Raw genomic sequence first — 13566 nt, forward strand, 5'->3', positions numbered from 1 at the left:
TGTTGCAGGCCCATCTCCTTCTCTCCAATGCTCACTCTTCCAGTAATCCTGGAACTCGATCAACTTCCCCAAATGTGCCAAATCCCACTTCCAGACACCAGTTGTTAGTCCTCTCGGACTCGATCGGACAAATTTGGCAGGGATTTGGGAAAGGAAAGTCCAGAGATGTTGAAAAAGTAATGTTTATTAATTATTACATTGCACTTCGCATAGCGACCGCCCACCCGAGTCCAGCTCTGCTCCTCCTTCACCTTGCTTTTATCCCCAGTCTGCCGTTTCTCGTAATTCGGCAAACGGCGTTGCATTCTCATTCCTCCGGGAAAGGTGGATGGCACAAAGGGTTGGGAGGAGGCGTCTCTGCGAGGGAGTGGAGTTGTTTCTGCAATTCGGCAATCGGTCTTCGTTGCACATTCTTACAGTGTGAGGAAAGGGAAAAGGTAGATGAGACAAGAAGGGGGTGATGTGACGAGTCATGAATGCTGACATAGGTAGTTAGAGTAATGAAAATTAATTTTAAAGAGCAAACAATATTGAATGAAGACTTTTAGCAAATACTTACAAAATTTTAAAAACAAACTGAGAACATTTTTATGGACTAAGAACAATAACATACCTTTTATGTAGTTGTTTAGTTAGATTCTTAGCTAATTTAAGTTATTTTTATGTTTAAGTTCAAAGTTTATCCTATATCTGTTAAGATAATATGTTTTTTCTATGTCTGTAGCGGATATAATCCTTTTAAAATGCAATATTTTTGATCTTCGTTGTATCATCGCGTTAGCTTATAAGTTCCTATTTTGAAAACAAAATTGTGAAGGTGAAAAGCAAAACGTGAGATATTCTTTGAAAAATTCATTTAGCAGTACGTCAAGCGTGGTGTCTTAGGGACGTGGGGACGGTTTTTCGTTTGTCTACAAGTGTTTGTCTTCTTTTAATGCGAGACTTCGTGTTTACTTTCCCTTGATAGCAATAGTCTTCCAAAAATTACAGGCAAACTGTAAGAGGCACGTTGCATAGATATAGATATGTGCAGAATTTAATTGTTCCCTTGAATAACTACACGAATTGTTTCTGTGAAGTGATTATTTTTGAGCAGTTAGGTAATTCCTTGAGACAAGTTCCCTTTCTGGGAAAATGGTGGATAAAAAACTAATGTTTGATCAATAGCTCTGAGGATTTAGAAGTGTTCCATTATTGAAAGTTTTTCTCTCAGCTGCCCTAAAATCGGAATTCAACGAGATTTGAGTTTTTAGTTCATATGTGTTGTGGTGTAAATTAAATCATTCTAATGCTACAAATGATGAAAAGAATGTGCGTTTATTTGCATATTTCCTCATGCTTTATGACCCGGAAGGTTGTTAATCAACTTTATTGAGTTCACTCTGACTTTAAAGACAGAAATAATGCCATGTTATTAGGAAAACTTTTATGCATTTCTTCAATTTTTATGTGAATTCATTTTATTACCTTCACTTCAAGTAATCTTTATTCATTTTGATAAAAAGTTCTTATCTTATATGCATGACTTTGCAAGAGTAATATAGAACTGCGATTAGACCTTTGAATCATAAAATTACTCTTGAAATATTTCAAATTTTTGGATACAACTATTTTTTTATTTTAAGTAATCATTGATACATTATTTATAAAATTAATTATTTCCGTCTTGTTTAAGTAACCTTTTGGACGTAAAATTAGACTTAAATAGCCTTAAAGTAGTACTTTTCGATCGATACTCTGCTCCTTTTACTTTTACACTAAAAAATAAGCTTCGAAGCGATTTTTTCGTAGTTACTTTCATATAGATTAGATCTCGATGTAAATCCGTTGCCAAAATATATCCAGAATGAAGGTATTGCAGATTACTAGCAGTACTATTTGAGAAGTAAGAAGAAGAAGAAGTACTATTTTACACCTATCGACTATTTGGAGAGTAAATGATAGTTGCCCACACTCGAAATAATTATGAAAATGGCAGCCTAGTGATACGGGGCTTATCTACATGTAATCTTATAAACTGCTTGCTAAGGCTTGGGCAATATGTGAGGATGTCTTGGTATTCTAACTGTTAACAAGCTATTTAGTCAGGTACGAAATAATTCCCTTTTCGCGTCGTAACCGAGAAATCGATCGTCAAGATTACTCTCCAGCAATATTTTCGTCATATTTCTTATCAATCATTTTTTTATTAAACAAAAATACTTAAAGTTTTCATCATAAACTCATGTGAAAATAAATGTTCTCAAAAGCTTAATTTGATTTACTTCGGCATGTTGAACCGATGAATTTAACTATGGGAGTTGATATGTCTTCTTCCATGGTAATTAAAAACACATTTCATGTAATAAAATCAGCATTATTTTTTACAGCCACCATTGTATGTACTAGTGTTGAAATAAAATAGTAATTACTGACATAGGTTGCCCAGATGAAGTCTTCTTGTATTGGAAATTCACCTCAAAGTATTGGAAATATAACTTGATTGTGGTAGAAATAGTCCGTTGGACAGATGTGTATTTCATGGATATTTTATGTTTGCTAGAGGAAAGAAACTGTCTTGGTAGCTACATCCAATTTACAAACAAGTCCGTCTCTCGAAGGTAATCGCTTTCCAATACCGTGACAATTAATCTCCACTAAACTAAAATAGAAATATTATTATTTTGTTCGTAAAGTCTTTTCGGGATTTCCCCCCGTTTAATTCATGACATACCACTTGTGTTTCGACAGACGACTCGTCCATCGCCATTAAGGTTAATAAGGTTAATACGTTTGTGTGAACAAAAACCGTTGAGATTAGACAAGACTTTACACAAATAATTCACGTGGATAGAATTCCATCTTTTCCTTTTTCAGAACAATTTTTCACCTGAGGCTTTTATTACTCTACCTTAATTTGGCTTATCGCTTTCACTAGTTCATTTTTTTATTTGAACGCCTGCGCGAGGTTTTGGCTGGACTGATTAATAAAAACCCAATACCTAACGTTTTATTAAGTATGATGACATTATTCGGTGTTGGCCTCAAGTTGATTCATTTATTTATCCCTGGGAAGTTCAATTTTATTTCACCTTTTTGCCCAGATCCAAACTTTTTGGATAATTCGGGAACAAACGTTACATGAAAGTTCTAAAGTGGGTTTACCCTTTCGTAAAAAATTGTTTGAACTGTAAAATGGTTTATGGACTGATTTTCAAAGTACATTTAAAAGTGTAGAGCGAGGACACACAGCGGTACCGATTTTAGCGGGTGATTGGACCTGCGGTGGATATCCCTTTAATGATCTCAAAGGGGGCTCTTCTCTCCCACACAGTCGTCACTTGGAGAAGTATTTGTTGGATAAGGTCTCTCTCTTCCCCTCTTATTTTCTTTTTTTTATTATCCTGTTTTCTTTTCGTTCCACTCTCAATTTCTAAGATTTTTCGCTGAGATCGGAGCGTGGCGGTGGCACTGACCTCGTTTGGCCGCAGCCGAAATACGCGGATTTGGCGGAAAAACCACTGCCCTTCCTCCTTTCATGACTAACGCTGAAACCCTCGCGACCCAAGTGAAGGCCAAGGTCACCAGATAAGCAAGTCGGAGGGATGACGCTTCCCAGTATGTCTGCAGATATGCCGTTGCTTACTGAATAAGGCGTAGTGGGAATGAACGATGAATGAGGATTTCGGAATGTAAATATGCAAGACCACGTGCATCATCGTCACAAATCAAGAATCCGAAGATCGGTTTGGCGCAGCTCGCCGTTCCGCTATCCTAACCACTAGACTTTTCATAGCGACGTATTTGGGTCAATCTCCAAAATACGCACATTTTTTGCGAGGCAAAATTTAAAAAAATAAATATTTTTGCTTAATCAGAATCACAATTGTGTTATTACAGTTAGTCAATCTTACAATCTAAAGACGTAAGTGGCGGAGATCGTCAATATTATACTTTTTTCATTTAATCTTTTGTGCTGTCTACGGACATGATATATTTGTCCACGGACAAAGTAGAAGAGGAATATTGTGTTTACTCACGAGAATTTTTTTTAATTTGTCATTGGACATTCTGTAAGTAGTCATAGTGTAGGTATCACCATGTCCCTTACCCTCTGTCATGTCCATGGACAGCACATTTCACCAACATGTTGTCCACGGACAAGACGATTTCCTCTAAATTAAGTTATAGATGAGACTTAATATAAGTTAGGGCTCTGTCCGTATTACATTGAACTTGCATTTTATGGCTGCAAAAGATATGTCATTTGTAAATAGAAGAGAGAAGGCTTTTAAGTTCATTTGGGTAGGTCATGAAACGAATGAGGAAATATTCAGAACTGCTGAAGAAAGAAGAAGGATATCAATCTTGCTGGTTGCTTTCGTGAAATGCTACGTAGGTAACATATTTCTTCTTGACGTTGTAACGTCTGATTTTTTGAAGTTGTTATTTTGGTTGTGAAGGGTTTGTTTGGAGAGGGGATTGTTGAGAGGGATGTGAAAAGGAGAGGGTTTTGTTGAGTATTGTGGAGAGAATTGAAATAAATAAAAAAGGTTATGAAAATTAATCGTCTTACGTTACAGACGTAAGTGTGAGCTCACGTTTTTCTGGCGACGAGGATGGGATGTTTGACACAGGTTTGGAAAAATTAGCCTGAGTGAAATTGAGAAGACGCAGCGGCCGGGTTGAGCGTTGGAACGGTTGCTGGTTCGAGGAAGCGGACTGGAGATGGTATTTGCTTCAAGGAAGGACGCACATTGAGAAGTTGGAGCTGCAAGCAAAGACGACTTGGTGTTTTTCGGAAGAAGTGGAAGTTTAATTCGCTGGTGTGGCGTTTTTGCTTCGGGAAAGGTGAGTACCCTTTTTGCCGGATGGTGTGAGCATACTGGGTGCTGTTTCTGACTTCCTCATTTTAGTGAGTTGTTTAGGTGATAGATTTGCGGAAAAACTTAAACAATGTCGTATTTGGCTTGAGTCCCTAAAGATGTTTTGTGCAAAATCGCATATGAAGTAGGAGCTGAGGTGGGGAGGGAAGCTAGATTCGTAGAGTACAAACAAGCGATACTAAAAAGTAAAGATTATGATGAGGAATTTGTTAAAGAGATGCTGAAGTTTTTGACTGAAGAGAAAAGATTGGAACGGGAACGAGAGGCAGAAGAGAGAAGGTTAGAACGGGAAGCGGAAGAGAGAAGATTGGAACGAGAAGACGCTCAAAGACAGAGAAGTTTTCAGTTAGAAATGGAGAAACAAAAATTTTCACAAACCAATTTAAACCGCAAGTGTGATGGATTGGAGACGGAGACCGCTCAGAGGACACTGCCGAAAATAGATATAACTCGGCATATGGATAAATTTGATCCTAACGGGGAAAACATTAGTTTATATCTTGAACGTTTTGAAAGGCAGGCAGATAGGGCCGGTATTCCGGAACACCAATTAGTATTTTACTTGACGGGATTACTATCAAACGAGATTAATGATATAATTTCTCGAGAACCTAGGGAAAAAGCTGATAGTTATGAATTTGTGAAAAATTTACTGCTTAAGAAATACAAATTGAGCTCAGAAATGTTCAGACAGTTATTTTACAAGCAGTCCAAATAAATGGTATGGCGTGGAGTGATGTAGTATATAAAATGACTAATTATTTCCAAGGATGGATTGACGGGATGGATATAATTTCTTTTGAGGAGTTAAAAGGACTGATGGTGACTGATCAGATGAAAAGAAAAGTACCCATAGAGGTGCGAGATCTCCTGATAGACGAATGGCCAAATTTTAAGGATCCGAATGTATTGGCTGAAAAGTTGGATAGTTTTGATGCTATTAGAGAAAGCATAGGACGGAAAACCACGGATCATTACATTAAGGATCAACAAAATAAAAGGATCCAGTTTACAACGCCGAAGACTGTTTCTGTAAATTCTGATGAAGAAAGGCGTGACTTGGCTATGGAAAAGATGCCTAAATCATCGTCTTCGGGACTTAATTTCGAAAAGAGGTTTCAACCCAAGTGCTACGGGTGTGGTTCCACTCAACATTTTCTCGCAAATTGCCCAAAGAAAAAAACGAAGGATAACGAAGAAAAAGAATTCGTTGGTTCTTTAAAAAATGAAAATAATAAAAATATGTTTGGCAAATACTTGACAGAGGGAATGGTAAATGGGCATTCAATGAAGATATTACAAGATACAGGTGCAACAATCGATGTAATGGCTCAGAAATATGTTGCCCCACACATGTATACAGGAGAAACTGTTTGGATACAGCAAGCTTTAGAAGTACGCGATCGTTTTCTTCCTATAGCAGAAGTAGAAGTAATTGGAGAGTTCGGTCGAGTATTTGGGAAGGCTGTGGTAGTACAGAATGATTTGGATCGCGGTGTATATATTTTGGGAAATACCACCGCAGAACTAATTGAAAAATGTCAATTAGAGCAACAAGAAAAACATTGGATAAATGCGGTGCAGACTCGAGCGGCAAAGAGAAGAGGTGAATTAGAGGCGGAACGAATAAAACTTATGGATGAAGGGAAAAATAAGGAATCTTCAGAGGAAATAGGCGATAGAGACTCAAATCAAGAAGGAGGATGCCGGTTTGAAGTCGGCAGAACGCCGAAAGAGGCGAATAGCGTGACCTCAATAAGACAAGATGAATTAATTGAAGCACAGAAAAATGACTCATCGCTACAGGAATGTTTTCGGGAATTAAAACCCGCAGGTGCAGAGAGCAAGAATGAAGAAGGATTTTTTTCTTAGAAACAAAGTGCTTGTTCTGAGAAGAAAGGATAAGTTAAACGAAATGAAGAATTTAGTTGTAATACCAACGCAGTATAGATTTCAGATTTTACAACTATGCCATGAGACAACGCTAGCCCATTTAGGTGTTACAAAATCAAAAAGTCAACTAGCGCGTTATTTTTATTGGCCAAAGTGGTATGTTGACCTGGAAAATTACATACGAACGTGCGATGCATGTCAAAAGGCTGGGAAGGGAGGTGACAGAAAGAAAGCTCCCTTAACCATTGTTCCATCTATGTCAGAAGTTTTCTATCGAATTAATATCGATACTTGTGGACCACTACCAGAAACTAGTTCAGGAAAGAGGTATATTTTGTCGGTGATATGCGTGTCTTCGAGATTTCCCGAAGCAATAGCGATTGAGGATATTTCTTCACCAACGATTGTGGAGGTATTAATTGACTTATTTTGTCGAATAGGCTTCCCACATGAATTTCAGTCGGACCGTGGAACGTCTTTTACCAGTGAGCTGACTACAAGTTTCTTTAACAAGTGTGGTATTAGTATTGATGATGTAGCTGTATTTTCAGAAACTTGGGATGAACATTTGAAACATCTTGAAGCAGTAATGACTAGAATCAGAGCTGCAAATTTAACAATAAAACCAGGAAAATGTAGACTCGCTCAGCATTCAGTGAAGTATCTTGGTCACAAGGTAAACTGTCTCCGGTAGGCACGAAGATTCAGGCTGTGAGACAGTACCCGACACCGAAGTCCAAAACAGAGGTAAGAAGTTTCTTGGGATTGGCAGGATATTATCGAAGATACGTTCCTGATTTTTCTCGTATAGCAGCACCTTTAACAGATGCATTAAAAGTAAAATCCAAGAAAGGCAAGATAGAATGGACTGAGGAATGCAATCATGCATTCAATAAGTTGAAGAAGATGCTGGTGGCGGAACCGGTGCTTAGTGCACCAGATTTTTCCAAAGAGTTTGTGTTGCAAACGGATGCTTCGGATTTGGGAATTGGCGTAGTTCTTAGTCAAGCAGATAATCAAGGACATGAACACCCAATTGTATACTTGAGTAAGAAGTTCAATGAAACCGAACGTAAGTTTAGCACCATCGAAAAAGAATGTGCGGCAATAGTTTGGGGGGTAAAAAAACTCCACGTTTATCTAGATGGCCACAGACCTTTTAAGGTAGTGTCAGATCACAATCCTTTACGATGGCTAGATAGAACGTCAGGAAGTAATCCAAGGCTGTTGAGAGGGTCATTGATGCTTCAACAATACGATTTTGAGATCGTGCATCGGCCGGGGTCAGCTCATAAGAACGCGGATGCGTTTAGCAGGGCGATGGGCGACATCAAATAGATTGGAAGTCGGTAAGTGTTCGGGTGTGGCACCATCTGGCAAGGGGTACTCCAACGGCATCACAATAAAATTTTGTCCAGTGATTGAAGTATTAAAACATTTATGGACAAATTTCTTAAAAGGGTGGAGGAAAGACTGTAACGTCTGATTTTTTGAAGTTGTTATTTTGGTTGTGAAGGGTTTTTTTGGAGAGGGGATTGTTGAGAGGGATGTGAAAAGGGGAGGGTTTTGTGGAGTATTGTTGAGAGAATTGAAGTAAATAAAAAAGGTTATGAAAATTAATCGTCTTACGTTACAACTTGGTATTCCTCCTACTGGGAGCGTTTTCTCTTGAAGTGTTGAAACGTCAAGTAGAAAAAAGTTACCTACGCAGCATTTCACGAAAGCAACCGGCAAGATTGATAAAAGATGCTGCGAAAATCTTCAAAAAAAAGGAGAAGCATAGCCTGAGACAAAGAAATCAAATATGATTGAACATACTCTCAGGCATTTTAATTTCTAGCAAGAGTTACAAAAGGGTGTTAGAAGGATAAAACACAAGAGGAAGACCACCACTTGCATACACCGTTCACGTCCTGAGAGATATGAACACAGCATCATATTGCCACCTGAAGAAGATGGCGGAAAATAGTTAATAATCTCGAGTTACTAAAATAACATCCCTATGGCTGCTAACAAAGAAGAGGGAACGGTACATGTCAATAAATACTCGAATTGTCATTTGTTGTTAACTTTATTACGCTCAATAACAATTTTCATTCAGATCATGATGATGATCCACTGCCACTTTTCTAAAATAAATGGTGGAGTTATATTTTCAAGTAACTGGTCGATTTTTATTTCGTCTCAGCGTGAATTATCCCCCCAACGGACTTAAAACCCTAGATTGAATATTTCACATGTACCCGCATTAGTGTTGAAAATTTATTTCGAGGCCTCACGACTTCTTCTGGGAGAATCTAGGCAACCTTGGATCACAAACACTTTTTTCACGTGCAGGAGAGATTTCAACTCCCGTCTGCTTCTCTTGCCTGGAGACTTCAACGCCAGTTGGCCGCTTAGTTCTTGATCTTCTTGTACTCGGCGTCGTACTTCTTCCTGTACTCGCCGGTGGGGTCCCACTTGGCCTCCAGCTGGGACCACATGTCAGGTTTATTCTCGATCAGGTGTCGGATGACCTTATGAGCCTTCTCCTTCTGCTTCTCCGTACACTTGGAGCACTCGGTCTGAAGGGCGTCAGGGATGCTCTCTGCAAATTAAAGGGACACTTCTATGAGTATGATGAAATTTTGAACTCAGTAATTTAAGAGTTCATTAGTCTAAATGCTCAGTATCTCGTTGTAAACCATCGAGATTTCCCATTTCCCTACTAAACCTGGCGATAGTGCACTTAAATTGCATTTGTACATCGACAATTTTGGCGTAAAAATTGAGAAAAATAGCCGGAAGACTAACTTTTTTCCCAATTTTCAATCGCTCAGTATTGATTCTAAGGCTGCACACAATAGTTGCAAATTTGTTGATTTATCCTCGAGTGTTTAAATTATACATTTATTCATTTATGAATAAAAAGGAAATTCTATGAAAGTTCCCGTGAGTATTTCGATGACTTTGACTAGCATTTGCTCGGTTTTTATTAAAAATACTCAAAGTATGCTTTTCATTACTCTATGTCATTGTTGTAAATGCATTGTTGCACAGAGTTTTCATTTACCTGATGGATCGCAAGATGTTTTTATCAAAAAATACAACACCAATCCCTGCTCTTAATTTTTTAGCGTTATGCTTTCCAACGAGGCAATGAGAACCGTTACATGTAAGCCGCATTGAATAGAGGATATGGTAATAATGGGCAAGTGAAATAGTGGACAAATTTGAGGAGGTATATAACAAAGTGTTGAAGATAAAAAATATTCCATCCCGTTTTTCCCACACTTTCAGTAGTTTCCAGTAATTCTTTATAACTGTAAGATATATCCCTAAAGGCTATGGGGTATGGATGAAGTCTAGAATTTAATGTCAATTTCGTTGCCAATTTTACCACGATTTTACTAGATATCCTTGCATATCTGTAAAATTTAAACAAACCCATGCCTTTTCTAATAATCGGACCCCAATTTATGTAGGTTAATTCATTCAGGTATGTTAATTCTCACTTTTCACGCAATGATGACAGTAGAAAATGTACAGCACAAAAAAATATAGAAGGGAATATAATTACTGTACTATTAGAATTCAAATACATATTTTTTTCCTGCCTTTAATTGAACGAATGCAGAATAAATTACGTTAGTCATACGTGTTGACTGAAAATAGGAACAAATACCTATTGATTTCAAGTCTGAACTATTATGTCGAATAATTTTTATAACTAATGTAATTGCTGATTAAATATTTATCTGTCCTTTGAATGAGGGATTGAATTTTTATGAAAACGCGGTGTGATTCCGAATATATCCGTTGTGGTTTATTGGTTGTACATTTGGGTATTACCATGTTTTACATTAATTCATGGATTTCATTTTTCATCTTTCGTGAATATATATGGTAACCTGAGTTATACAGATTGCCAGTTTGTGACGAAACTCTACCTAATATAATTTCTGAGGAATTGAGTATGTTTAAGTGAATAATATTGCGCTGCCGAGTAATACAGTTTGACTAGGTTCCTCAGCTATAGTGGCATCTTTAAGAATACACTTTCGCGCGGCTGAGGACCACTGCGTTGGATTGCAAGCGTGTTTTAAGTGACCCAAATCCGCAGAATGGATGGCTGCATATTGATCAAGCGTAATTCGAGCATCTGAATCTCCATTTGACACCTATATTGTGAAATTTATTCTGCCCCCTGTATTAAGGTGATAATCGCAACTAGCTGTATTTTACAGAAAAGGATTTTTTTTAGAAATGTTAATGCTGCGCCAAAGATAATACCTTTAGCGTGTGGAACATAACTTTTAATCCTCCTTGCGAAAAGGTGCTTATTTGCATTATGAAACGCGTAAATGCGTCTTGCTTTAATATTCTCGTTACATAAGAAGCCATTGGGCCTTTTAAGTTTAAATGAAGACTGCCTGTGGAAGGCGAGGAATATTTAATTTTGTGATGACTTGTATTTGCTTTTGTTAATTATTTCAGAAATAGAACGTTTAATGAACAGCTGCATCACCTGAAATACTACGCAAAAATCAGTGAAAGTTTAGTCAAAATTTACATTTACAAACTGTTGGACATATAGTTACTATTTTCGTTTATGCGACACTGTCTCAGGCAGAACTCTGTGGAAGTCAATCATACTGAGAGTAAAAGATTGGTGCATTGGTGTTCAATCTTTTATTTTCGTTTACTAAAAGTATCCCTCTTTTAAATTTGAAATGTTAACTTCTTCCCTGTTAATAATTTTCGTACACGGTAAATTATTGTGGTGGAATGTCTTCAGAGTTAAAAATTCCCGTTTTTAGAAGGTTTCTGGAGATTTAGCTTAATCAGGATAAACCATCGTTTTTCTAAGGATTTTTGTGGAATTACATATTTTGTAATATTTCTTTGTATGTCATTATCTCACCGGTAATCTCATACTCCCCCAATCTTTGATGGCATGCGTATGGCATACACCTCATTTTTCTCTCATCTCTTTAGGATGATTGAAAGGAAGACATTAGTAGTCCCCTGGCCAGAGAAATCGCAGTCACAACGTGAAAAGGGCACACAGAAATTATTTTCATATTCTAGTTGTTATCTACAGTTTTTCCGCATAGACAAGCGTTACCATAAAAAACTGTAGACATTTTTAGATTTTTTTAAATGCAACAAATAATATTATTTAAGTCTTTTCTCAGTATTCAATAGAGTGCAATGAGGAGAGTATTTTCATTTAATTTTCGTGAAAATCGCATTTACTCGATTTCCCGAAAGAATCTCAGATTATTCAGGCGTCCTAACCAGCGCATTTATTTATTTATTTTCCGTACCCCAAAAAAAGAGCAGTAACGGACTTTACAGCGGAGAATCTAGCAAATAACATTGTAGGAAGATCAAAGCACCCATGTTTTTATGATTAATCTTGGGCGTACGCCATTAGTGAAATTAAAGTTACTCACTTTTCAGCTCAGATCCTTCAGGGGTGCAGGGTCCTTTGTCCATCAGACAGTCAAAGTAGTTCTTGACCAGACGGTCGCTCCTCAGGATCTCGTCCACGTTGACGTTGTCGTACTTGGTGGTGTATTTGGTGTCGCGGTAAATACGTCCGGCATAGGCCACGGCCACCAGGCACGACACAAGCAGAAAGGCGGTTGCGGTCTTCATGTTGTCTTGTCAGCTTTCGAACTGAGTGGTGAGTGCCGACCGATGAGATCAGCAGCACTTATATACCTCATTGCGGTTCTTACGCTGGTATCCGTCCAATCTCAGTCGTTGTCCTTGTTCTCACAAAGAATCCCTCTTCCCCCATCCTCCCCCGCCCTGAAGTTGTTTCCACGGAAATACTTCCCCTCCTCCCCCTGTGGTATCAGAGGTTGGATTCACCCAACCCCCAACCGATCCTAATGATTACGTTTCTTTTGCTCCCCCCCCAATCCTCCCTTCGTCTTCGCTTACGTACTTCGAAGCGGACTTTTCTACATCCACTCTCCGTCACCATGATGAATATCGCGTTTTCGTTTTTGCTCATTCCGAGTTAATAGTTTTTCCATGAATATTATGTTCCAATTATACAGGGAGTTTCAGGAGGAATCTGCATTACTTCAGGAGAAGACAGGGAAGATAATTTTATGCGTAATATGTCCGGTAAACTTAGGGTCGCAACTCCTTATTTACTGAGGAATGACAATGCAAACAATTTTTTTACTTACACTTTGAGTCACCGATTTTTCTTGGGTATCCAGCTTTTTTGGCATTGCATTTAATACTACAGATTTTTAAAGACAATCATATTCAATGTTGGACGAAAATATGCGATTATATTTGTTCAAAATAATTACTCTTTGATCTTAATTAAACGAGAGAGAGATATGAGTGAGTATCAACAATATGATTGCGCAATTGTATCCATTTTGAGGTTAATTATTTCAGAGAATTTTATTCGCACATTTTCATATTTTTCAAAGTATTAAATAAAATGCCGTAAAGACTGGATACCCAAGAAAAACAGTTTTCATGATAACTGTAAATGGCATCGAAAAAAATGTTTGCGTTTCTGTCATTCAGTAACTAAGAAGTTGAGACCCCATGTAATTGCACAAAAAATGCTTAACATTGCCTCCCCTATCACCGCCTGAAATATTGTAGACTACTCCTGAAACACCCTGTGTATTTATATTTCTTAACTTATTCCATTATATATAATACTGAGGCTGTTATATAACGCATTTATAGGCATATTAATACTCGGGTGAGCTGTCAAAAATTGATAAGTGAACTCGTCCATGTGTGACATATAAAATCTTTGTGCATTATTATTCTACAAAAAAAT

At 37.7% G+C, this 13566-nt stretch overlaps 1 protein-coding gene across 1 annotated transcript; it reads right to left on the bottom strand.

The window, feature by feature from the left end:
* Positions 1-8810: 8810 nt before the first annotated feature.
* On the bottom strand, positions 8811-12449 carry LOC124165341 (ejaculatory bulb-specific protein 3-like). The gene is made up of 2 exons (XM_046542699.1): positions 12197-12449; positions 8811-9345 (listed from the first exon to the last, which is right to left on the bottom strand). The coding sequence occupies exons 1-2, from the start codon at positions 12399-12401 to the stop codon at positions 9155-9157; spliced, it is 396 nt and encodes a 131-aa protein (XP_046398655.1). The 5' UTR covers positions 12402-12449; the 3' UTR covers positions 8811-9154.
* Positions 12450-13566: the final 1117 nt, after the last annotated feature.

This window comes from Ischnura elegans, chromosome 9 (assembly GCF_921293095.1).
Source record: "Ischnura elegans chromosome 9, ioIscEleg1.1, whole genome shotgun sequence".
Lineage (NCBI taxonomy): Eukaryota > Metazoa > Arthropoda > Insecta > Odonata > Coenagrionidae > Ischnura > Ischnura elegans.

What these genes read in the sequence shown, in the direction of transcription:
- LOC124165341 (XM_046542699.1), bottom strand. Translation starts at nt 12,401, where the DNA reads ATGAAGACCGCAACCGCCTTTCTGCTTGTGTCGTGCCTGGTGGCCGTG. An exon ending in TGAAGGATCTGAGCTGAAAA is followed by an intron (nt 9,346 to 12,196) that starts GTGAGTAACTTT and finishes TTTAATTTGCAG; the next exon opens with AGAGCATCCCTGACGCCCTT.